At 37.9% G+C, this 27579-nt stretch overlaps 1 protein-coding gene across 3 annotated transcripts in view; it reads left to right on the forward strand.

Moving 5' to 3' along the window:
- The window catches only part of SCML2 (Scm polycomb group protein like 2), a 103208-nt gene that overhangs the window by 62179 nt on the left and 13450 nt on the right, over nucleotides 1–27579 (forward strand). For 2 of the 3 annotated variants that reach the window (XM_081793861.1, XM_081793863.1), the window contains exons 8-11: nucleotides 9605–9685; nucleotides 18897–19105; nucleotides 24412–24532; nucleotides 26729–26932. In XM_081793861.1, the coding sequence (XP_081649987.1) occupies nucleotides 9605–9685; nucleotides 18897–19105; nucleotides 24412–24532; nucleotides 26729–26932 (615 nt within the window). The remainder of the gene's footprint in view (nucleotides 1–9604; nucleotides 9686–18896; nucleotides 19106–24411; nucleotides 24533–26728; nucleotides 26933–27579) is intronic. The other variant, XM_081793862.1, reaches the window with a different exon arrangement.

The following is a 27579-nucleotide window of genomic DNA, read 5'->3' on the forward strand; positions in this document are numbered from 1 at the left end:
TCGCTTTCTCCAGAAAGGCAGTTTTATTTCTGGTAAAAGAGAAAGGCTATCAAGTGGAACCTAAGTCACTTTAATGGTAAATATAGCAACAGCTTGTTTCTCTGGAATATTTCTAAAGGTAGGAATTACCCCAAAGTTTCTTTATATTGTAGTTGAAGTACGGTTAAAGAAATTCATTGTCTGCTTTGTTAGCTTTTGTGTACTAAATATCCAATCATTTATATTATCTCAAAAAATTCTCTTTTTTGCTCTAAATATTACTTATTGAAATTGGTGGTACTATTATTTGATTAGTCTTTTCTAAAAATTGTTTTATGGTAGAAGGGAAAAGTCAGTCTTTGGTTATTTTTACCATAAAGATGGCTTTAAATAAAGAAAGAACAACCCTATTGTGACCCAAACTTGATAATTTAAATCTCCAGTTTGTGATGGAAAGTGTTATCATATATTTTTCTATAGCTTTGAGGAATATGACATGATTTTTCATTAGAATTACCTGAGACTTAGTAAAAGTATTTGTACAGTAATAGAGATGTGGATAACATTTTACTAATTAAATATCGTGTCAGTACATTTGGTTTGTGGAAATCCTAGCAGTGACTGCTATGTTGGTTTTTTTTTTTTTTTTAACAGCATAATGCAAGTCATTCTGTAAGAAAAAAGGTGCTGTGATTTAAAAATTGAGTGGCTTTTAAAAGCTCAGAATTGTTAAATGAATTATGAATTGACCTGAAACAACTGAAGTTGCTTCTTTTCATGTGAACTTTCTTCTGAAAATATTAAAGGTGTTGGAAATTGTCATCTTCTTTAATGTCATTGTGACCAAAATCTTGGTTTCTTTTGAAGTGAGCAGATATGAGTAGCGATTGTGAAATATAATGGTCTTCATGGGAAGCACTCCCATGAAGCTGAAGTGAGTAGTTTACAGAGCGTCTGTGATGGGGCAAGTATTGTTAAAAGAACGCTCTTAAGGCCCTTCTAAAATTTAATTGTGATTTGTAGCTGCTTCTTGCATTTTTTTGGTTTCCTTTCTAGGCTGAATGCTTATATCATTATATAACAAGTTAGGAAAACCATATAAATTCCACTAAATTAGATTTTATTTTAATTTAGCATGTATGCCAAGAAAAAAGGCAGTGTCATTTACGTACAAGGTAAATAACTTTAACTGGACTTTTGTATTTTGTTTAATTTAGAGAGCTATCCTTTAACCTTTTAATTGTGTTTGGGATATTTTTCCCTGTAGCATTTTTGTAAGTTTTCAGTAACCTTATAGAATATTCTATACAGATTAAGGTATGTTTTATAAGGTGTGTAAAGGGTGTCTTTTCTCTTCTTGAATCTGTTTGCCTTAGATCTCCAAGTCTTATTTTGAAATGGGGGAGACAGAAATTAAAGCTACCAAGACTTTCAGTATATTGGTTTTGGTTTAGTTGTCCAGACATAATTTTTAAAAGCTCCTAGAAAAGACATAGCAGCATTTCCCAAACGGGGATGCTCTGTCATACCGCCCCAAAACAAGCTCTTTTAAATCAGATCTTTACTTTTGTGAGTGAATGGCTTGTTTTTCTTTTTATGTGGGAGTTATCTTTTATTGTATGTTTATTTTATATTATTTTTTAGCAAGCTTTTTAAAAATGTTTACTTTTGAGAACAAGTGAGAGAGAGAGAGAGAGAGATGGGGAGAGGCAGAGAGAGAGGGAGACAGAGCATCCCAAAGTGGACTCTGCACTGACAGTGGAGAGCCCGATGTGGGGCTCGAACTCACGAACCACGAGATCATGACGTGAGCTGAAGTCGGACGCTTAACCAACTGAGCCACCCGGGCACCCCTATTTTATTATTATTTTTTTTATGTTTAGTTTTGGGAGAGAGAGAGAGCAAGCTTGTGCAGGCAGGGAAGGGGCAGAGAGAGAGGGAGACAGAGGATCCAAAGCAGGCTCCACACTGACAGCACAGAGCCCAACGTGGGGCTCAAACTCACGAACTGTGAGATCATGACCTGAGCTGAAGGACATTTACCCGACTGAGACACCCGGGCACCCCTTATTGTATGTTTAAAGTATTTTTAATACTTTAAAACTGTGGTTCTTGGTTTTGGGGAGGGAAACCTACCTAGGTCATGAGGAGACTCAGGAAAGACAGTGGAGGAGCGAAGGCAATAGGGCTGGGCCTGTTCACAGTATTGGATGCCAACAATGCCAACTAAACCATCTCTTCTTGGTAAATGAGCATGGAACTGTGCAGAACATTCAAGTTAGAATAGGTCCAATAAGGGTTAAAATATGAAAAGACAGGTACCATTTCCACAAAAACTGGGGACAGCTACCACTAAGAATTAGAGACCTTCTTTTCCTTTTTAACTTTTTCAGTGTTTGCCATTCTTTTTCCTTGTAGTGATTAGTTGTAAAACAAATAAACCTTTTAAAATGATAGGGCACGGGGCAGGTCTCAAAAAGAACTTTTATACTTGTTTTGGGCACAGTGAGAAAGTGAGAAAAGTGAAAAAGTATCTTAGAGGTCTTTAAGTAATGGTAAAAGGAAGAGTGATAAGCAGAGGCCTTTGGGAGGTGTCTGACCAAGACCAAGAGTGCCCCTGCTACTGTGAATGGAAATAGAGACCATGTGTCTCTGCTGGTCAGCTGCTTGGCCAATAATGATGCTTTTACAGTTCTATTCTACTGAGTCAGCCTGGGCTACTGAGGGGATCTACTCTTTAATTCTGAAATTGCTGGAGACAGCTGCAGATTCTAGAGGTCACTGCCAGTATGCAGTGAGTCTGCATGGGTATCTCTACTGTTATTTTTTAGTGGATTCTTGTATGTCTTTACAAGTTGTATGGCTTTTTATCAAAATAAAATATTAGTAATGCTTATGTCAAATAATTGTTTTCTTTAGAGACATGACTTGTTCTGTTATTTGAAAAAAGTGGCTAGGTTTGGGGCACCTGGGTGGCTCAGTCGGTTAAGCGTCCAGCACTTGATTTCAGCTCATGTCATGATCTCATGGTCGTAAGATTGAGTCTCGCATTGGGCTGTGTGCTGTGCTTGGAGCCTGCTTAAGATATTCTCTTTCTCTCTCTCTCTTTCTCTCCACCACCCCCCCCCCCCCCCAAATGGCTAGGTTTATCTTTGTGAGGGCATTTTATAATTTTTATGACAAAATTGGAATTGTAGAACATTTAGAAAACAAAGCGATAGGGTAAAATCTAAAAATTGCTTGTATTCTTGCCTGTATTCTTACCAGTATTCTTGCCATCCTCTAATATTTTGATATATAAACCTTAGGATATTTTAATTAAAAGATCAGAAATGTTAATTAATTGCCAGTAGTCATTGAGACCAGCTGAGGATGTCTTTAGAAGCATGTGTTGTATTCTGTTCCATGTATACAGAACTGTATTGGTTTGGTCCCATCTACTTAAGTATTCTTGCTTTGTTATTATAATAATTAATAGACATAAAATGTGTTTGGATTATAAATGTTTCATTTTGAGAAAATACATAAGAAAATTTAGAGTACAGAAGGTTCTCCTCTAATATTTGATGCATTTTTCCCTTAAGGGTTTATTTAGCCAAGAGAATTTTAAAAAAGGAAAGCCCCTAAATACTGGATTATTAAGGGCATGTTGATAATTTGTTTTTAGCGCCACTTTAGATATTTTTATCTGTGGTTTACACAGAAGCTCCCTCAAATTTGAACCTTAAGAAATGTTTAACCCAACTATTTAATTCTGCATTTGAGTTTGTTAAGATTATAGAAGAAAATATTTTAATTGTCTTTTCATTGCTTACCTCACTAGTTTAAAACAGTACCCACTTTAAGCAGGGAGCATGGGCTTTTGGGTGAGACAGTCCTGAATGTGAATCCCGTTTCTACCACTTTGAGACTAGCTGTGTGATACTGGGTTAGATGTTACTTACTGCACTAAGCCTCTGTTTGTTTGTTTGTTTGTTTCTTTCTTTCTTCTTCTTCTTCTTCTTCTTCTTCTTCTTCTTCTTCTTCCTCCTCCTCCTCCTCCTCCTCCTCCTCCTCCTCCTCCTTCTTCTTTTGTTTTTGAGAGAGAGAGAGCAAGCAAGCATGATTGGGGAAGGGTCAGAGAGGGAGACACAGAATCCAAAGCAGGCTCCAGGCTCTGAGCTGTCAGCCCAGAGCCCGATGCAGGGCTTAAACTCATGGTCCTAGAGATCGTGACCTGAGCCAAAGTCAGATGCTTATTAACCAACTGAGCCACCCAGGTGCCCCAAGCCTCTATTTTTTTATATGTAAAATGGGGATAATAATACTTGCTTTACAAAATTATAGAAACAAATTTTAATAATGTATGCAAAATATTTGACCCATTCGAAGTATATAGATTTCTTTCTTTTTTCCCCCAGTGTTGTGTTTTAAAATGAGGTGCGATTCACATAATATAAAATTAACTATTTCAAAATGCACAATTTAGAGTCACTTAGTACGTTCATAATGTTGTACAACTACCACCTTTATCTAGTTTGGAAATATTTTCATCACCTTAAAAGAAAACCCTGTACCCACTAAGCAGTTGCTTCCTATTCTCTCCTCCCTCTTGCTCCTGTGACCACTAATCTGTATTCTGTTGCTATATATTTACTTATTCTAGATATTTCATATAAATTGAATCATATAGTATGTGATTTTGTGTCTGGCTTCTTTCACTTAGTGTAATGTTTTCAAGGTTCATTCATGCCATTTCAGCTACCAATACTTCATTCCTTTTTATGGATGAATAATATTCCATTGTATGCATGTGTAACACATTGGTTATCCATTTATCCGTTGATGTACATTTGAGCTGTTTCTACCTTTTGGCTACTGTGAATAGTGCTGCTATGAATATCCCTGTACATGTTCTTATTAGAGTCCCTGTTTTCATTTATTTTGGGTATATACCTAGGAATGGAATTGTTGGTTCAAATGTTACTTCTGTGTTAACTTTATCTGCTACTGCCAAACTGTTTGCCGCAGGAGCTGCACCACTTTACATTCCCATCAGCAATGTATGGGGGTTACAATTTCTCCATATCCTTGTCAGCACTTAACTGTTTTTCTTTTTAATAGCCATCTTAGTAGGTGTAAAGTGGTACCAAATTGTGATTTTGATTTGCAGTCCTTCCTTCATTTTTGAATGGAGTGTATTCTTAGAAGTTGATTTTTTTTTTAACACATTGTCAAAGATTATCTTTTATTTGGTTTGAGGCAAGGTGTTTTCCTTTAAACAGACAAACAAAAAATTAAACATTCACTCCATATATCTTGGATTACAATGCCATGGGTTTGGGCATTTTGGGGTTACCATAACAGCAGCACCTTAGAAACTGGGTGAGAGGAAACACTACAGATAAGAGATTTTATTTCCTCCTTTCTTAGAAGTTGATTTTTAAGTTGGTTGATTGGTATTTGAAGTTTTTTTTTCATACAGTGTTATATTAGTTTCAGGTGTACAAAATAGTGATTCAACAATTCTATACATTACTCAGTGCTCACCACGATAAGTGAACTCTTAATTCCCTTCATATATTTCACCCATCCAGCCATCTGTCTCCCCTCTGGTAACCACCAGTTTGTTCTCTGTAGTTAAGAGTCTGTTTTTTGGTTGTCTCTTTTTTTTTCTTTTTTTAAATGATTTTTTTTAAGTTTATTTATTTATTTTGAGACAGAGAGAGAGAGAGATGCAGGAGGGGCAGAGAGAAAGATGGAGACAGAATTCCAAGCAGGCTCTGCAGTGTCAGCTCAGAAACCTGTGCGGGGCTCAAACTCACTTCCTGTGAGATCATGACCTGAGCTGAAATCAAGAGTCAGATGCTTTAACTGACTGAGCCACCTAGGCGCCCCTGTCTCTTTTTTTTTCTTTGTTTTGTTTCTTAAATTCCACATGAGTGAAATCCTATGGTCTTTGTCTTTCTCTGACTGACTTATTTCTGTTAGCATTGTATTCTCTAGATCCATCCATGTTGTTGCAGATGGCAAGCTTTCTTTTTTTATGGCTTAGTAACATTCCAATGTATGTATGTGTATATACATACACACACACACACACACACACACACCACATCGTCTTTATCCATTCATCTGTCAGTGGGCACTTGAGTTGCTTCCATAATTTGGCTATTACAAATAATGCTGCAGTAAACATAGGGGTGCATATATCTTTTTAAATTAGTGTTTTTATATTTTTTGGGTAAATACCCAGTAGTGGAATTATTGGATCCTATTGTAATTCTCTTTTTAATTGTTTGAGGAACCTTCATACTGTCTTCCACAGTGGCTGCACCAGTTTGTATTCCCACCAACAATGCAAAAACGGTTCCTTTTTCTCCATATCCTCACCAGCACTTGTCTCTTGTGCTTTTGATTTTAGTCATTCTGACAGGTGTGAGGTGATATCTCATTGTGGTTTTGATTTGCATTTCCTTGATGGATGAGTGGTATTGAGCATCTTTTTATGTGTTTGTTGGTCATCTGTGTGTCTTCTTTTGAGAAATGCCTGTTCATATCTTCTGCCCGTTTTAAATTATATTATTTGTTTTGGGGGTTATTGATTTGTATAAGATCTTTATATATTTTGTATACTAAACCCTTATCAGATCTGTCATTTACATGTATCTTCCCCTATTCAGTAGGTTGCCTTTTTGTTTTGTTGGTGGTTTCCTTTGCTGTGTAGAAGCTTTTTATTTTGGTTTAGTTGCAGTAGTTTATTTTTGCTTTTGTTTCCCTTGCCTCAGGAGACAAATGTAGAAAAGTGTTGCTATGGCCAATGTCAGACAAAATTACTGCCTGTTCTCCTCTAGGATTTTTATGGTTTCAGATCTCACATTTAGATCTTTAATCCGTTTTGAGTTTATTTTTGTGTGTGGTGGAAGAAAGTGGTATAATTTCATTCTTTTGCATGTAGCTGTCCAGTTTTCTCAGTGCCATTTGTAGAAGAGACCGTCTTTTTCCCATTGCATACCCTTGCCTCCTTTGCTGAAGATTAATTGACCACATAATTGTGGATATATTTCTGGGCTCTCTCTTTTGTCCCATTGATGTATGTGTTGTTTTTTTGTGCCAGTACCATACTCTTTTGATTGCAACAGCTTTGTAGTATATCTTGAAATCTGGGATTGAAATACCTTAAATTCTGTTCTTTTTCAAAATTACTTTGGCTGTTTGGGGTCTTTTGGGGTTCCATACAAATTTTAGGGTAATTTGTTCAGTTTTGTGAAAAATGCTGTTGGTATTTTGATAGGGATTGCTTTGAATCTATGGATTGTTTTGAGTAATATGGACATTTTAACAATATTGGTTCTCCCAATCCATGAACATGGAATATCTTTCCATTTGTGACATCTTCCATTTCTTTCATCAGTATTTTATAGCTTCTAGAGTACAGGTCTTTCACCTCCTTGGTTAACTTTATTCCTAAGTATTTTATTATTTTTGGTGCAATTGTAAGTGGGATTGTTTTCTTAATTTTTCTTTTTGCTACTTCATTATTAGTGTATAGAAATACAGTGGATTTCTGTCTATTGATTTTGTATCCTGTGACTTTACTGAATTCATTTATTAGTTCTAGTAGTTTCTTGGAGTTTTTAGGGTTTCTATATATAATATCATGTCATCTGGAGATAGTGAAAGCTTTATTTCTTCCTTACCAGTTTGGATGCCTTTTATTTCTTTTTGTTGTGTGATTGCTGTGGCTAGGACTTCCAGTACTATGTTGAATAAGAGTGGTGAGAGTAGACATCCTTGTCTTACTCCTGACCTTAGGGGAAAAACTCAGTTTTTCACCATTGCATATAATGTTAGTGGTGGGTTTTTCATATATGGCCCTTATTATTGAGTTGAAGTATGTACCCTCTGTAACCTTCTTTGTTGAGGTAAAGCATTTTTTTCCCAGCAAACTGTAAAATGTTGTTATTAAACCATGGTGGCCTATTTGATGCATAAGCTACCCAACTTGTTTCTATGGGAATATAAGACCAGAGACAAAACTTGGATGTTAAACATTTATTCATTAACAAACATTTCTTGGATGCCTGTTATGTGGCAGGCCCTCAACCACATGTTGGAGGTATAATAATGGTTTGAACTTACATAGTTCCTTCTTCTAAAGGAATTCACAGTGTAGTGGGACAGGTAGATATCTAAGAAAAGATAAGATGCTGTAATACCTGTGCTGCTAGAGATAAATGCAGTCTGTGAAGTTTATTAGCATGAAGTCCTATGGTTTGCCTCGGAGCTTTGTGCTGGAATTTTGCAGTGCTCGTGATTGAGCTCGTCATTGACATGAGAGGGAAGGCCTTTCCTGGATCAGCTTCTGCAAGGCAGTAAGAGTCAGAATATTTGGGGACCTGAAACATGATTATGACTGAATCTATAAGGATAGTTGGAGAATAGAGGAGATGAGGCTGTGAAGATATGTAGAGGGCCTTGGACACCAGGCCAAAGACTTTAGATTTTAGCATATGGGTAATGTGGCATCACTGAAGATTTTCTTTTTAATGTTTGTTTATTTTTGAGAGAGAGAGAGACAGAGAGACAGACAGAGCATGAGCGGGGGAGGGCCAGAGAGAGAGGGAGACCCAGAATCTGAAGCAGGCTCCAGGCTCTGAGCTGTCATCACAAAGCCCTATGCAGGGCTCGAACCCATGGAACTGTGAGATTATGACTGGAACTGAAGTCAGAGGCCTAACTGACTGAGCCACCCAGGTGCCCCAGCATCACTGAAGATTTTTAAGAGGAAAAGTGACATATAGTTTGTATTTTAGAAAGATCATGATTATGTGCTATCAAATATGGATTGTAAAGGTTAGCCAGGAATGCTAGTAAAGAGGCTAGTGCTATAGCTTATGTGAGAAGTCATTTCATGGGCATAAAGAAGAACACAACTAGGAAGTACTTCAGGTAGGCTTGGTTTCACATGTCGATGGTGGAAGAGTACAAAGATGTCTTCAAGATTTCTGATTACTGATAATTGAGTGTAAAAGGTAATGTCATTCAAGATAAGCGTGATGAATTTGGTTTTGGACATGTTGAGTGAGAGATGCCTATATATAAGATTATTGAATTGGCTATTGAAAACACAGCTGTGGAACTTGAGAGAGGCTTATGATGGGTAGGGGGTGGCTTACGAATGCGTAAGTGGCAGAAGAACATGAGAGCAAGCAATTTGGCAATCATTATATGTAGGCAGTAGCTGAAATCAAGGGAGTGAACTAAAAGCACTCAAAACTGAGGTGGGGATAGGGGGAAGGTGACTAATCCTGGGGAACACCACAGGAAACATGACAGAGGTATAAGAAGGACCAGGAGGGAGTGGCTGTGTGAAATCCAATAACAAATTTAAAAAAGAAGACATCATCAAAAGTGTTGAGTGCTATTAGGAGGTTGTGGGTTACCTTAGCATTCAAAGCTTCCCTAAAAAGAGGTGTCTAAAAGTGTAATTGCAGAGGGTTGAAAAATAAGAAAATGGCAGTGGTAGTGAACATGGGCTAGTCTTTTAAGAAGTTTGGTCATGAAAGGAAGGAGGGAAGGGATCAGAATGTCGGTAAATAGGAGATCCTTATTTGGATGAAACTTTTTTTCTTGCATTTGTTAGGCATTGACAACAAGGTTTCCCTGATATCCCATCCATTGATAGAAGAGGGCCAGGAGCACCCTCAGGGCCTGGAAAGAGAAGGTGAGAATCAAGGCAGGGCTGCTGCTGATGGTAATGCTGCTGCTGCTGCTGCTGCTGCTGCTGCTGCTATTAACAGTTAACATTTATTGAAATATGTACCATGTGCCACATGCTGAATTTAAATAATTGTCCCAAGACCTCATAATTATTATGTGGTAAATCTGGATTTGAACCTAATTAATCTAGAACCAGTGTCTCTCCCTAGATAATGAGAAGCAGGGAAGGGAATAGGCTATTATGACCAGTTGGTACAGGAGTCCCATGCCCAGCTGATCTCTACTCTGCTTCTTCTGAGAAAATTCATAGTCCTCACCTGGCTTCTGGCTTCCAAATATCTGCTGTGGTATTAGGAACATGCTTCCTTGTTTTCCTTTCCATTAGTAACTACCCCCTGTGGTTTTAAGAGTTTTTCTTAGCTTGGGGTGCCTGTGTGGTTCATTCAGTTAGGCTTCTGACTCTTGGGTTCAACTCAGGTCATGATCTCATGGTTCATGAGTTCAAGCCCTGCATCAGGCTTTGCGATGGCATTGCTGAGCCTGCTTTGGATTCTCTCTTTCCCTCTTTTTCAGCCTCTCCCCCACTTGTGCTCTTTCTCAAAATATAAATAAATAAATTTAATATTTTTTTAAGTTTATTTTTGAGAGAGAGAGAGCAAGTGCACGAGTACGAGCAGGGGAGAGGGAGAGAGAATCCCAAGCAGGCTCCGTGCTGTCAGCACACAGCCCAATGGGGGCTCGGTCCCACAAACCATGAGATCATGACCTGAGCCATGGCCAAGAGTCAGAGGCCCAACCCACTGAGCCACCCAGGTGCCCCTAAATAAATAAATTTTAAAGAAATTTAAAAAAGAGTTTTTCGTAGCTAATTTGAAGGTTTCTTTTTTTTTTTTAAGTTTATTTATTTATTTTGAGAGAGAGAGAGAGTACACACAGGAGGGGCAGAGAGAGGACGAGAGAGAATCCCAAGCAGGCCACTATCAGTGCAGAGCCTGATGTGGGGCTTGAACTCAGGAACTGCGAGATCATAACCCGAGCCAAAACCAAGAGTCAATTGCTTAACTGACTGAGCCACTCAGACACCCCTTATTTGAGGCTTTCTAAAATGATTTTTTTATTGCTGAAGATAAGGAAATATACATTTAAAAGACTCTCAGGGCACCCAGGTGGCTCAGTCAGTTAAGCGTCCATCTTTGGCTCAGGTTATGATCTCACAGTTGGTGAGTTCAAACCCCTGCACTGGGCTCTCTGCTGTCAGCGCAGAGCCTGCTTCAGATCCTCTATCCCCTTCTCTCTGCCCCTCCCCATGTTGTGCACATGTTCTCTCTCAAAAAAATAAAACGTTAAAAAAATAAGTAAAAATAATAAAAGACACTTAGCATGCTAATGGAAAGGGAAAGTTACTCTTATATGACAAGAACAGTCCTTGGGTATTCAAAAGGCTAATTTCAGAGGAAAAATAGACTCTGGCTGTTATCAAATGTTTAGTTTCTCAAGCAGGGTTTCGCTTCTGGAATGGCATGGGTGGCTTCCTCTGGTACAGGTTGGGAGAAGAGAGAGGAGAAATGGGGCAGAATCTGAAACACCAGTCAAGGGAGCTGGTGCTTTGGTATGGGATGGCAGCAGGAGTGAATGAAGGAAGATCAGGGGGTTTCCTCTTTGCTCTTACTGCCGCCCACGACCAGTTTGTGGCAATGTGAGCTCGCTCTATGAGTCAGGGAGCAAAATTCCAGATAGAGGCATTGGGTGCCTCAAGTGAGCTTTTGTGACTATCGGGCCTCAAGGTTGGATAGTGATAGTGTAAGTGTAGCCATCTCTATTGCTATGTCCATGTTTTTCAAAGTTGAGGCTTATATTGTTTCTTTGGGTTTATAGTTAGCAGTATGAAGGATTTTTTTTAATGTTTATTTCTGAGAGAGAGAGAGAGAGAGAGAGACAGACAGACAGAGCATGAGTGGGGGAGGGGCAGAGAGAGAGGGAGACACAGAATCCAAAGCAGGCTCCAGGCTCTGAGCTGTCAGCACAGAGCCTGATGTGGGGCCCGAACCCACAGGCTGTGAGACCATGACCTGAGCCGGAGTCGGACACTTAACTGACTGAGCCACCCAAGTACCCCATAAATTTTTCTTTTTAATGTTTTATTTATTTTTGAGAGAGCACGTGAGTGGAGGAGGGACAGAGAGGGTAGGGGGGGACAGATCTGAAGCGGACTCTGTGCTGACAGCAGCGAGCTCGATGAAGGGCTTGAACTCATGGAAGATCCTGACGTGAGCCGAAGTTGGACGCTCAACTAACTGAGCCCCCTGGGCACCCCTTGAAAGATTTTAGTATAAATGATAGTTTAGTTGTACATGCAGTTTTAAGAATAAGGAAGATGACTTGGAAAGAATTGCTAAATCTGAAAAAGGTTCCAAAGTCAAATGTTTCCAATGACAGATTTTTTCTTTTTGACTTAGTTTTGGTTTTTCCAGACCATATCTTGCTTTTCTGTTTTTGGCTGTTCAGAATTTGGCTTTGTTTATTACTTGCCTCAAATTCAAGGTATCTGTTTTTACAGTAATTTCTGCTCTTCTTGTCATATGGCTGTGTAATACACTATTCAGTTTATTTGAGGAGAAGGAAATCATGTATCATTGATCTACTTAAGGAGATACGAATTTTATGGATACACAACTACACTCACAGGATACACAAACTGTATGACTGGGGCCATATCTATTTCTTCTGAATCTCCAAAATTGCCTAGACTGGTAAAAAGTATACACTAAGTATTGAGTAAATAAATGGTGGATGGAAAATCTGGAGAACACTAAGCAACCATACCTCTTAAGTCTTTTTAGATCAAAAGCAAGATACATATTAATTTATATCTCTAATCCATTTTAGTTTCTGTTCAAGTCAGCCATGTGTAAGCTAAACCAGCACATGTGGAACAGTAGCTGGAAATAGGGGGTTGCTGTTCATTTCTAAGTGTATTTCTTCTTCTGTGGTAATTATGTGTGCAGCTGTCTTCACAATTCAGAGAAGGCAAGCACTATCTTTCTTTTTTTTTTTTTTTTTTTTTTTTTTAAATGTTTATTTATTTTTGAGACAGAGAGAGACAGAGCATGAGCAGGGGAGGGGCAGAGAGAAAGGGAGATACAGAATCTGAAACAGGCTCCAGGCTCCGAGCGGTCAGCACAGAGCCCGACGCGGGGCTCGAACTCACGAACTGTGAGATCATGACCTGAGCGAAGTCGGCCGCTTAACCGACTGAGCCACCCAGGCGCCCCAGCACTATCTTTCAATAATAAAGTGTCTTCATGGGTCAGCAGAAATGTATATTTAATGAGTACTATTTGGAAATAAATATTAAACAAGGTTAAATTCCCAGGCATGAAAAGTTTTACCAATGTGTTTTTGTCTGTACTTACTTGTTAATGTTTTCTCTTTGTAAGTATGCCTCCACACCTGGTTTTTTTTAAAAACCTAAGACTCCTTCTTAGAGAGCACCTCCTGACTCTCTAGTAAAATAGCACGTAGGAATTCACAAAGTTGTCTTTTGCCCCCCACCATTCCCTTTTTTTAACACTTGTGCACTTTGACTCAGGGTGGTGAATTTAATAGCCTTTTTTTGTTTGAGGGCAGAAAGCAAGGTAGCATATTAGAAAAAGCATGCACTTAGGAGACCAAACTCTCTTAGCCAAATGGGTGATCTTGGCTAAGTTACCTCACCTCGAAGAGCCGAAGTTTCCTCATGTATAAAGTGGGGAAATGGTACCGACCTCAGGAATTTTGGGTGGATTAAATGGGATAATGCATATTGAAGTGCCTCACCTGTAATGGGTAGCCAGTAAATATTGGCATCTCTCTTCTTTCTTCTGCTCCCCTTGTTCCAGGCTTCCAGGCCTCCTCTTGACTTTATTTACTTCCTCTGATGGTTTCCCAAAATTTACTATTTTTTTCTGCATTTCCACAATTCACTAACTTCTCATCTCCTGGACATTTTTCTTACCTGAAGTTCTCTGTTATATCTGAAGATAAGCTGAAGAACCAGTACATTTGGTTAGGTATTCATATAAAAATTTTATTAAAGATGGTTAGTATACCTTTCTATATTGCACGTACTTTTTTCAAAAAGGTTTTTGTTCACTTTGTGGCTACTATGAACACACGATTTTAGGACTATATATAGTTTGTGTGTGTGTGTGTGTGTGTGTGTGTGTGTGCTGTATATAGTTTTAACCTTATTACTTAAACAAATTTATTTTCGGCGTGCCTGGGTGGCTCAGTCGGTTAAGTGTGTGACTTTGGCTCAGGTCATGATCTCATGGTTCGTGGGTTCAAGCCCCGCGTCAGGCTCTCTGCTTACAGCTCAGGGCCTGGAGCCTACTTCGGATTCTGTGTCTCCGTCTCTCTCTGCCCCTCTCCAGCTCATGCTCGGTCTGTCTCAAAAATAAATAAACATTAAAAACAAATTAAAAAAAAACATTTATTTTCTATTGGTAATGATTTAATTAATGCTTTAAATAGAGTTTCAGCATGGTTTATATGTAATATCATTGCTCTTTGGAGGAGGGATAATAAATACATGTAATAAATAATGTATATAGTTTAATTTTGATGTCTAATATATTGAATGATTGATCATTCTTTCCACTTTAGTTAAGTTAGTTTAAAAACTATTTTGTTCTAGGTACTGGGGATATGGCAATAAACAAAACTGAGTATTTGCCTTAGAAAAGTTTGCTTTCTAAAGTGAACATTTATTTTCATACATAAAATTTTTTATAATACTTTTTTCTTATTTTGCTCATACATGTGTATATACCATGAATTAAGGAGCTCTTATTGTAATAGAATATTACATTTTAGGGGAATATTTGAAGCTGTAGCATAAGTATTTGTGTTCCAAGATTTGTTAACTTAAAATTTAAAATTAAAAAAAAAGTTTTTTTAATGTTTATTTTTGAGAGAGACAGACAGAGTGTGAGCAGGGGAGGTGCAGAGAGAGGCAGACACAGAATCTGAAGCAGGCTCCAGCCTCCAAGCTGTCATCACAGAGCCCGACGCAGGGTTTAAACCCACGGACCGTGAGATCATGACCTGAGCTGAAGTCCGACGCTCAGGCCTAGGAACTGCCTAGGCGCCCCAAATTTAAAATTTTTAAATGCCAAAATTCTTAGATCGAATAATGATTTCATTACATTTGCCATGTTCCACCAAGTTACTGTTTTATTTGTTACAACTTAATGACGTGTATAGGATGTACTGGTTTTGGAGGTATAACATTGGCTTGCAGGTTGAAAATAGTTTTCATTCATTCAGGGTGCTTGGGTGGCACAGTCGGTTGAGCATCCAACTCTTGATTTCAGGTCCGGTCATGATCCCAGGGTTGTGGGATTGAGTCTCACATTGGTCTCCGCACTAAGCATGGAGCCTGCTTAAGATTCTCTCTCTCTTCCTCTGTCCCTCTCCACCACTTGCATGCTCACATGCTCTCTCTCTCTCTCTCTTCAAAAAAATAGTTTTCAGTCATTCAGTAAATGTTTTTTAGGACCTTCTATTCTCCTAGGTTCTGTCTTAAACCAATCTGGCACAAGAATTTAAACTCAGGTCCAGAGCCCAATCTGTTTCCTTTTCTTCATGCCATGTATTTGGAGGTAGAGACCAGAATTGTGGAGATGAATAGATTGGTCAAGACAGTGAGGATTTATTTGGATTTAGTAACTAGGAGAGTGTCATTACTGACCTTGGAAAGAATTTCTTTAAAATATGTTTGGGAGAAGAAAAGCTTATTACAAGGGTTTGAGGAAACAACAGAATAATAAGGAAATTGAAGTATCAAGTAAAGGTGATTCTTCTTGGTATTTTGGTAGTGAAATAGGAGGACATTCATGCAAGGGCTTGAAAGTATGCCAGAAACTAGGAGTGCTATCTTCAAAATAAGGGACTCGTGAGGGTTGTAAGAGAGAAAGGAGTTGGGGATCAGGGATTAAATACTATGAAGAGAAAGGAGATCATTGAAACCATAATGTCCCAGAGGAACCAAAGAAGATAGTTATTGGTACATAGGTAGAAGGGATTGATTAGACTTAGAAGAGTAGAGAGAAAACTTTTCATGTGGTGCAAGAGGAAGAGATGAGAATGAATGAAAAAAAAAAAGTGTTTTAAGTTGGAGAAGTGGGATAGTTATGGTCACTCCCAAAAAATACCCTTCAATCTTCTCATCAAGTAGAAGGTAGGATCATTTGCTGAATGGAATAGGGTTAGAGGGAGACAGAAGCTTTAATAGGGAAAAACATTCTGAGTTGCAGCAGTGACACCACAGTTGAGGTTAGTGTGGATTTTCTAGCAATCAATAATATTTTAATGTTCCAAAGCAAGAGTTGGCAAACTACAACCCGAGGGCCAGGCACATCCAGCCCATGTAGCCTGAGAGCTAAGAATAGTTTTTGAATTCAGAAAATATTTAATAAAACCAAGCAAACAACTAAAGAAACAAGAATGTGTGACAGAAACTGTATGTGGCCTTCAAAGCCTAAAATATTCACTATCTGGCTGTATATAGAAAAAGATTGCTGACCCTTGTTCTGTAGCTCAAGACCAGAGAAAGCAAATGATAGTGTGACTCAGAGGTGGGAGCCAACATTTGGACATGATCAAAGATCAAGGGGTGATAAAGTCAGGAATACTAGTTAGAGGGGTATTGGTGGAGGTGGACAGGAGTTGATAAGGAGAAAAGCCAGAAGAAAGATAATAGATTGGATGAAAATGGAGAGGGCTTGTGGCTAGATCTCATATGAGAATGAAAAGCATGGCCAGTTGGTATGAAGCAAAGACGACAGGTGAGAAAGGTGGAGGTAAAGAAAGGAGCACAGTGGTTATCTTGGAGGTAGAAGAGTTCCAGAAATAACTAAGTATAACCATTTTAGGGAGGAGCTGAACTCTCCACTGACAAGGTCGTGATGATGAAGCATCAAAATTATGATTTTTTTTTCAATTTTTTTTTCAACGTTTATTTATTTTTGAGACAGAGAGAGACAGAGCATGAATGGGGGAGGGTCAGAGAGAGGGAGACACAGAATCCGAAACAGGCTCCAGGCTCTGAGCCGTAAGCACAGAGCCCAATGCGGGGCTTGAACTCACGGACCGTGAGATCATGACCTGAGCCGAAGTCAGCCGCTTAACCGACTGAGCCACCCAGGCGCCCCAAAATTATGATTTTTTTAATGTTTATTTATTTTGAGAGAAAACATGTGTTGTGCACGTGTGCACACATGAATGGGGGGGCAAGGAGAGTTGGGGGACAGAGGATCTGAAGCGGGTTCTGCACTGGCAGCAGAGAGCCTGGTGTGAGGCTCAAACTCATGACCTGCAAGATTACGGGGCTCAAACTCATGAACCGGGAGATCATGACCTGAGCTGAAGTTGGATGCTCAACTGACTGAGCCACCAGGTGCCCTAGAATTATGATGTTTAAATTCCTAAAGATGATGACAGGAAGACTGTGTAAGAAGAAATAATGTGAATTAGGTCACTGGAGTTATTGACGAAAGTGGAAGTGAGCATGGAGTATGAGGTAGATGATGGTAAAGAGGTAAGAAGACTAGTGTAAGCAGGTGAATTACTGTAGATAAGGGGAGAAAGTGATGGTGGCAGCTAGATGGTCTTCCCTTTGCCTTGGCAGCTGAGAGAAGGCTGTTCCCTCCTCTTGGCTTGGCAAGTAATAGAAGGTAGATAAAAAGACTGCAGGGAGGGGGCGCCTGGGTGGCTCAGTTGGTTAGGCGTCCGACTTCGGCTCAGGTCATGGTCTCACGGTCCGTGAGTTTGAGCCCCACGTCAGGCTCTGTGCTGATAGCTCAGAGCCTGGAGTCTGCTTCAGATTCTGTCTCCCGCTCTCTCTCACCCTCCCCCATTCATGCTGTCTCTCTGTCTCAAAAATAAATAAACATTAAAAAAAAAAAAAAGACTACAGGGAAGATATGTTCTCTGTCGAAGGCCAGATTTATACATAGTCTTGGACTATGGGAGGAGCAAAGCAGTGGAGTAGTTTCAAGTTGTAAAATGAAGACCTCAAAATAAAAGTAGTTGAGTTTTGCATACATGTATAAATGTTTTACTTACACAGCTCTTCCTATAAAGTTTTTTTGACATTAGTACTTCTTACTATGTAAAATTCATGTTTTTTTTTGTATAATAAAATTATTGATGGATTAATACTAAAAACTTCTCTTTTTACTTAACTGTGAACATAGACAAAAGTAACCTGGAAGGTAACCTTTATTTGAAATGCTAAAACTGCCTAGACAGGGCTACCAAGTAATTAGTAGATACAAATCACTTGGGTTTGGTAGTGGTCCTTCCATGACAATATTAATGTAGAAGCTATATTGTAGTATATGAAGCTTTATTACTAGACATACATGTAGGAACATAATGTGCTTTAGCCATTAAAAATCAAGTGCAGGGGATCCTTCTGGCCTCTGAAAGATGAACTAGGAGTTGATAGTTGTTTTGCTATGTTTTTCTATATTGATAGGTCAACTGATTCCCTGTATATGGTATGGTTAGATATTTTGGTGTGGTATTTTCTTTCTTTCTTTTTTTATTTAAAAATTTTTAACGTTTATTTCTCAAAAATATTTCTCTCAAATATGTCTCAAAAATTATGTCTCTCAAAGACAGAGATAGAGCAGGAGCAAGGGAGGGGCAGAGAGAGAGGGAGACACAGAATCTGAAGCAGGCTTCAAGCTCTGAGTTGTCAGCACAGAGCCTGATGCGGGACTCAAACTCAGGAACTGTGAGATCATGACCTGAGCCGAAGTCACACGCTTAACCGACTGAGCCGCCCAGGTGCCCCGGTATGGTATTTTCTGAAGGGAAAACTCTTTTCTGTGCTAGGAACTAAAAATAGGAGAGGTAGACAAAAAGCAAATTGCTAGATATTTTCACTGTGCTAAGTTTGAAGTTACTGGTTCCTCTTATAAAAGCCTATTTCTTTTCTTCTTCTTCTTTTTTTTTTTTGGAGAATTCTGACTACTTGCTGATAATCTGAAATCTTAAATACCTAAAACTTCATTTTAAATGGTACTTTTATTTTAAGTGGTTTTTAATGAATAACCTTTGGAATATTTTTAAAGATTGAGTTAAATTTCTTAAGTCTGAAGAAGACAATACCTTAATTGTGTCATTTGCTTTAATTTTATTTTTGTGCTGTGCTTTTCCCCCCTCAGTGCCCGTTACAAAGAGTATAGCAAAAACACAGTCTTCTCTTCCCAAAGCGGCCCCACATTCAATGCCGTCTCCACAGAAAACTGCTATAATATTACCAACGCAGCAGATCAGGAAATCAAGTCGGATTAAACCACCTCTACCTACTTCAGCCCCCAAGAAGGGAAATACTGCTAAAAATACCACACCAAGGAAAAAAGCCCCAAAAAAGGTTAGTTGTATCTCCTGATTTGTTGTACTCTGGTTATTTATTATAACATACAGTTTAGGATTTACTAACAGTATGATGAGGCCTTTTAGGAATATACTGTGCAAAGAGTATACATAAGGCTTTTTAAAGCCCACATAGCCATCAAGATTGGTATTTGTTTTTTAGTGTTTATTTATTTTGAGAGAGATACTAGTGTGTGTGCGCATGTGGGAAGGGCAGAGAGAAAGGGAGGGAGAATCCCAAGCAGGCTCCACAGTGTCAGCACAGAGCCCACTTGTGGGGCCCGGATCCCATGAGCCATGAGACCATGAACTGAGCCAAAGTCAAGAGTCGGCTGCTCAACCAGCTGAGCCACCCAGGTGCCCCTGGTATTTCTTTTCTTGGGTAAACTTAAAACTTTGAATAATGTGTGACTTTTTCAGAACCACATTGAAAATACTGTGTGGGTATATTTACGTTCAGGCCGGTTTATTTAAAACTCAGTATACTTTAAATTGTTTTTTAAACATTTATTCATTTTTGAGAGACAGAGACAGAATGTGAGCAGGGGAGGAGCAGAGAGAGAAGGAGACACACAATCTGAAGTAGGCTCCAGGCTCTGAGCTGTCAGCACAGAGCCTGTTGCCGGGCTTGAGCTTACTGACTGCGAGATCATGACTTGAGCTGAAGTTGGACGCTTAACCAACTGAGCCATCCAGGTGCCCCAAAACTCAGTATACTTTAAAAGTGAAGTGAATTTTACTATACATAAATTATACCTCAATAAAGCAGATGGAAGGTGGAATCAGAATGATGAATTCAATGATGCTAGAGTCACATACCACCTAAGTGATTCCTGCAAAGAAAACAACTTTAAAACCTGGAAATAATAGGAAAAAAAACTAGCTACTTGAAGGTACTGGACAGTGAATGGAAGCAGACACACTGTGGTTCAGGAGAGTACACACAGGAGATAGGAGTGTTACACAAAACTCTATATCCAGCAAAAATATTCTTCAGGAGTGAAGGTGAACTAAAGATATTTTTAGATAAAAACATCCTTAGAGAATTCATCACTGGCAGACAAGCACTATAAGAAATGCTGAAGGAAATTTATCTCTGAGTGAATGCAAATGACTTTGTGTTTTGCTTTTTTCCTCTTAATTTCTCTCTGTCTCTTTCTTTTAATGTTTTATGTTACTTTTGAGAGAAAGAGAGAGAGAGAGAGATACAGAGTGCGAACAGGAGAGGGGCAGAAGGAGAGGGAGACACAGAATCTGAAGCAGGCTCTAGGTGCTGAGCTGTCAGCACAGAGCCCAATGCGGGGCTCAAACTCATGAATGGTGAGATCATGACCTGAGCCAAAGTCGGATGCTTAACCATCTGAGCCACCCAGGCGCCCCCCCTCTTAATTTCTTTATAATAATGTGACTAAAGCAATAATCATAATATGGTCTTACGGGGTAATGTAATACATATAGCATGATAGAATACATCATTATATAACATCAATACATAACATGAGGTAATACATGTAATACTTAGTATAAAGGCTTTGAGTAGAGAATACAGATTTATATCATTGCAAGGTTTCAACATTTTATGTTAAGTAGTACAATGTTAACTATGTATATTATACATTATAATCCCCAGGGCATATTGTAAAAATACAAATGCAGAGAAGTATAGCTAAAAAGCCAATAGGAGAACTAAAATGAAATTCTAAGGAATATTCAAGTAACTAAAAAAAAAAAAAAAAAGAGGGATAGAGGAATAAAACACAAAGGAGACAAATAGAAAAGAAATAATAAAGGGTATACTAAGACCCAAACATATTAATAATTATTTTAAAAGTTAGTGGACTCGGGGGACCTGGGTGGCTCACTTGGCTAAGCATCCTATTCTTGATTTGGCTCAGGTCATGATCTCTGTTTCCTGAGTTTGCTACACTGTCAGTGCAGAGTCTGCTGGAGGCTCTCTGTGCCCCTGCCCCAACACATGTGCACTTGCTCTTTCTCTCTCTCTCTCTCTCTCACAAATAAACTTAAAAAAAAAGTGGAGTAAACTTTCCATTTAAAAGACAGATTATAAAAATGGATTTTAAAAAGACCCAAATGTATCTGGTCTACAAGTGATACACTTTTAATATAAAAACATAGAATCTTCCTAGATGGATTAGAACTAAAATAGCAGTTATTACTTAAACATTTCTGAGTTTAGCCATCTGAATATATATATATATACACACATATATATATATATATATATGTATGTGTGTATATATATATATATGTATGTATGTATATATATGTATATAACATTTGTTTTGTTTTATCTAATGTTTGTTTGCAGTATGGAGCAAAATGACAATACCATTTTGATTTTAAAATTCTTAAATTGGGGTGTCTGGGTAGCTCAAGTCAGTTGAGTGTCTGACTCTTAATTTCCACTCAGGTCATGATCTCATGGTTTGTGAGTTCGAGACTTGCATCAAGCTCTTGCTTACAGTGTGGAGCCTGCTTGGGATTCTCTCTCCCTCTCTCTCTGCCTGCCTCTCTCTCTCTCTCTCTCTCTCTCAAAATAAATAAAAACTTTGGGGCGCCTGGGTGGCTCAGTCGGTTAAGCGGCCGACTTCAGCTCAGGTCATGATCTCGTGGTCCATGAGTTCAAGTCCCGCGTCAGGCTCTGTGCTGACAGCTCAGAGCCTGGAGCCTGTTTCAGATTCTGTGTCTCCCTCTCTCTGACCCTCCCCCATTCATGCTCTGTCTCTCTCTGTCTCAAAAATAATAAACGTTAAAAAAAAAAATTAAAAAAAAAAATAAAAACTTTAAAATAAAATGCTTAAAATAATACTGGTATTTTTATTTCAGAAAGCATTCAGAATTTTTAAATAAAAATTAAAAGTCAATAAATGTGAATATATTTCAAATATAAAATCATCAACATTGAAAAAAATCAAATAAGCAGGTTATTCTAATGTAAATCATTAGCAGATTAAATTTTTAAAATTCAAAATAAATTGCACAGGGGCGCCTGGGTGGCTCAGTCGGTTAAGCATCTGACTTCAGCTCAGGTCATTGATCTCATAGTTTGTGAGTTCGAGCCCCTCGTCTGGCTCTGTGCTGACAGCTCGGAGCCTGGAGCCTGCTTCCGATTCTGTGTCTCCCTCTCTCTCTGCCCCTCCCCCACTCACACTCTGTCTCTCTCTCTCTCTCAAAAATAAATAAACATTAAAAAAAAATTTTTTTTAATTGCATAAAATTAAGGAAAGTTACGATATTTAAAGGGAAATCATTTTTTTTTAATTAAGTAGGTTCCACACCCAACACAGGGCACAAACTCAGGACCCCAAGATCGAGAGTCACATGACTGTCAGCCAGGCACCCCGGAAATAATATTTTATTTTAAATGCTTTTTAAAAATTAAAATTATCAAGGGTGTCATTGATGCATATTTTTAATGTGTATTTTCCAGCTGCTGAAAAAAGTCTTTGTGATTAGTTGGTATAATGATGAAGATAAAACTACATGAAGTTTCTCTTTATGCCTTTATTTTCAAATAATTTTAGTTCTAATTTGACAATTTTGAAAAGGTGTTTTTGAAAATACTGTTTATAAGATGGTGGGGTCGGGTGAGGGATAGATTGATAGATTTTATAATTTTTTTTGATAATCTATTTTTTGTTTCAAAGGAAGAATTTTATTAAAAAAATTTTTTTAAGCTTATTTATTTTGAGATAGAGAGAGGGAGGGAGTGCTATCACCTGGGCAGGGGAGAGGGAGAGAGACAATCCCAAGCAGCCTCTGCACTGTCAGCACAGAGCCTGACACAGGACTCAATCTAACGAACCATGAGATCATTACCTGAGCCGAAGTCAAGAGTGTCCACACTTAACTGACTGAGCCACCCAGATGGCCCTCAGAGGAAGAATTTCTTCTCTGTCTTTATTATTTCATCATGAAAAGATGAAGATTCTCATGTGGTTACCTATATCTCTGTTTCAGTACTGTCATGCTATAGTTTAATTATTTAGGAAGCCTTTGAACTAGAGTATGAATTATTCTTTACTTTGTCCACTCTCCACACATACCCCCTCTTTAAGGATTCTAGTGGTATAGAAGCACATTTTTCAAATAAATGTACCTTTATTCAATATAAATAGCTAATGCAAGCATACTATATCTTGGTATGTCTTAAGACATAGGATTCAGATTTCAGATTTTTAAAATACTGTAAGAACAATAATATATCAACACAGTAATTATAGTTCAGTACTTAAAAATAATATGATTTACTGGAATACAGAGAACCCCAATGACAGTCATTAATTTAAACAAATAAGGAAAATCCAACAATATTGAATGTTATCCTATTTTATCCTCCTTTATCCCTGCTTTTAAAATATCCTCTATTAGGGGCACCTGGATGGCTCAGTTGGTTAAGCATCTGACTTCAGCTCAGGTCAGATCTCTTGGTTCCTGAGTTGGAGCAGCATGCTGGGCTCCGTGCTGACAGCTCGGAGCCTGGAGCCTGCTTCAGATTCTGTGTCTCCTTCTCTCTCTGCCCCTCCCCCACCTGTGCTCTGTCTCTCTCTGTCTCTCAAAAATAAACATAAAAAAATAAAAATGTCCTCTATTATTACCTTTTCTAGGTATAAGCACTCCTCTGACATTGGAGAGCCATGTTTGAAGGTAGCTCCAAGAAAACTCCAAGAGTTGATACAAAATAAACAAAATGCGAGTGATATTTAACAATGTCCAGAAGGCGTTTGGTTTTTACCAAATATAATAGACATAATTTTATATGGACTTTAGCAAGCCACTTATAATTTTTTCAAAATTATCACATATAATATGGAGAAATGCAGGCTAGATACAGTAAAAACCAGATAAGTGACTGCTTTGTAAAGACAAACTCTGTCCTCTGCTTTGTTGAGGTCCCCTACCCCATTGGATGTATTGCTGGATTAGATTTACAGGCTTTTCTTTAGCGGTGTGAAAAAAATTGTTGTACAGGGAACCTCAGAAAATAAAACAAGTTTTATAGAGTGAACTATTTTGGCTAAGGCTTGACCAGTTGGAGGAGGGATAACCCTGGGAATTCCAGCCTGTTGGTCTCTTCCTCTCCTACCTGACCAGTTCATGGGCCCTTCTGAGAGCACAGTTTGGAAAGGACTGTAGCTTGTGACACACACAGGGGTTTCCAACCCCAAGGACTTCAGACAGCTGATCATTTGTGAACCAGTGAGGCTGATAATTTTTTGACCTCCGTATTTAGGAATTTTTAAAAATGTGTAATGTATACTTGTGCTCTTTTTTTTTTTACAGGAAAAATATTTTCCTGTTTTGTGTTCTACATCTTCAGCTTCTATAAATTCCCTGATCAGAGATCGTCGTGCTTATAATAGGGATGCCACTCCTGGAACATCTAAAATAGTGATGTCTACAGGTAAATTAGTATTTTTTAGAGAGTATAAAATTACTAATCTTTTACTCTGTGTTATTTTAGTGTCTTTGAAGTCTGAGGACTAAAATAAGAGGAGAACAAGATGCTGATAATCACATTTTTGAAGCATTTTTCATATTAAAGTATTTTTAAATTCTGCTTATTCATTTTGATGTTAAGGAAAAACTGTTTAAATACACAAATCAGTTGAAAATTCAGTACTCTTGAAGTATTTTATCCATCTTAGTAAGATTTACAAAATTTACATCGTTGTCAGATCTGTTTTTGTTTTCCCTTATTTCACGATGTCTTTTTGTCTTGTATGTAATTTTAAAGCTACCTCAAATCTTTTTAAAATGCCTTTTAAAATCTTGACAGATCCTTGCCTGTCAAGGGGCATGATGACTTTAAATTATTCTCTGTTATGTGAAGAGTATGAAATGACACAGACCTAGATTGAACAATCCCCCGTTTATTTGTCATCTCTTGTACATTTTCTTGTTCCCTTCCTTTTTTTAAAAGCATGTACTATTGCTTTTTCTCCTAGATCTTTATCTCCCTTATACTTTTCTGTTCTGTTGATTTTTCTCCCAATTTTACTTTCCTCACTAAAAAGAGATTACTTTTTGAAGTAGAAAAGATCACCTCAAGATTATTGTAACATACTCAGTTTATTATTTCCGATTTTTAGGCCATTAGCAGGAAAGACTAAATGAGTATAATGCAAAGGAGATAAAACATTGAAATCTTTGTTTAGCTTCACTTGTGTTCAGTAGGGTTTTGTCCATGGCTTAAGATTTTTTAATGTTTATTTATTTTTGAGAGAGAGGGAGTGCGCGTGTGCGCACGGGTGGGGGAGGGGCAGAGAGAGAGGGAGGGAGGGAGACACAGAATCCGAAGTAGGCTCCAGGCTCTGAGTGACAGCAGAGAGCCCGACATGGGCTCGAACGCACCAACCATGAGATCATGACCTGAGCTGAAGTCAGGACGCTTAACCAACTGAGCCACTGAGGTGCCCCACCATGGGTTAAGTTTTTAATAGCTGTTTCATTTCTGTGATAAGAGTCCATCCTTCCTCTGGCTGTTGCCACAAAGTTGAATTATCATATATTTCAAAATAGTGAAAGTGAGATTAATGGGTTTTTATTGTACTGAATATAGACTATATATAAAATTGGGCAGTATAAATTAAATGATGAATGAAAATAATGTGCTTCTTGATTTAGGGGGACAGTATATTTTATGTTTGATAATAATACAACCTCATATTGTTGCATTGTATGTTGATTTAGATTTATTGATTCCCAGTGAAGAACTGTTATGGAAACGTGACATTTGCATGATTATAGATGATTTGTTTCTCATTCATATGCTTGGAGCGCCTGGGTGGCTCAGTAGGTTAAGCCTCCGACTCTTGATTTTGGCCCAGGTCATGATCTCACAGGCTGTGAGATCAAGCCCTGTGTTGGGCTTTGTGCAGACAGAACGGAGTCTGCTTGGGATTCTGTCTCTCCCCCTCTGCCCCACCTCCACTCGGACTCTGTTTCTCTCTCAAAATAAATAAATAAACATTTAAAAAATATAAATCATAAGCTTTTATTATACTAAGGAAAGCATTTAATTTTGGATTTTCTTCAGTGAACCTTGGCATATATATAAAGACCATTTTTATTTTCCTTAAGTTAATGAAAAAAATTGCTCTAGGTCATTAGAACTTACTGTGTGGCATGTATCTTAAAGTATTTGGGTTACTTTAGAAAATATAACGAAGGTGCGTTGTTGGTGATTTAAAATAACCAGTCTAAGAAGGAGTTGTGACCAATTTTGAAAGAAAATTCTTATACTGTGTGTACAGTTAAAAGGTGAAAATATTTATCTTCATACCATTTTATGTGAGGTGGAAATGTGTAAAGAATTGTTTTATGATGCTACTAAACTTGGATAGTTTTTATTATAAGTTTAGGCAGAATTCTAGAAAATTGAATAAGCATTTGGATTATTTCTTTCTAGATTGAATATCTTTATACAAATGTGAAAAGACGTTTACATATGTATTTTTAGGTAGCAGAAATGGTCATTGATACTAACTATATTTGGGTTCTCTTTGAAGTGTGGTTAGTGGGATATAGTAATTATGTAGTGTTTATGTTGCTTTTAACCAGTCTGTTTGTTATTTTTGTATACACCTGTTTCCTCAAGTCTGTGTCTATGTAAACAAACATGGAAACTCTGGTCCTCACCTGGATCAGAAGAAAATCCAGCAACTGCCTGACCACTTTGGTCCAGGCCCAGTGAATGTGGTGCTCCGGAGGACTGTGCAGGCCTGTGTGGATTGTGCCTTTCAAAGCAAGACTGTTTTTGGATTTCTTAAGCCAGATCATCGTGGAGGAGAAGTGATAACTGGTATGCTCATCTAATCCTTTATTCAGCTTTTCTTCCAGATTTGATTTTAGGTTTTGAGAAGGCAAAGATTTTATAATATACAGATTATTTTATAATACTTATAGTCTATGAGCTATTTATAATATTGGCATGCTTATATTGATATAATAGAATATTTATATAATTATATGTCTATAGACTTTTAACTCTGGTTTGAAAAGTTTAACTTTATGTTCAAAATAGACAAGTAATGTCAGAGTCATACTGTAAATTGAGGTAAAGGTTTTTTTTATATGCTATATTAAGTTCACTATAGACAAAATAACTTGGTTGATAATATATTTTAATGTTTTTAGAAAACAGACTGATCTATAAGAGGCTCTAAATGAAAATGTGATTCAAGAAGGCTTAGGAGATAAGATACAGCTGGCTTTCATGATTGTCTGATCAGATACTATATTTATACCCACAGAATGCTTGGAATAGCAGGAAGTGTTATTATAGATCATTGCGTTGCTGCTGCTGCTGCTGCTGTTGTTGTTTGCCTTATGAATATTTTTAAATGAGAATGCTTTTACCAATACAGGCTCTTATGTTTTAATGAGAGGAACTTTATAATTTAAGATTATTCTTTTATAAATTACAAAAACCACAAATTACATTTATAA

Source organism: Panthera onca, chromosome X (genome assembly GCF_046562875.1).
Source record: "Panthera onca isolate mPanOnc1 chromosome X, mPanOnc1 haplotype 2, whole genome shotgun sequence".
Classification (NCBI taxonomy): Eukaryota; Metazoa; Chordata; class Mammalia; order Carnivora; family Felidae; genus Panthera; species Panthera onca.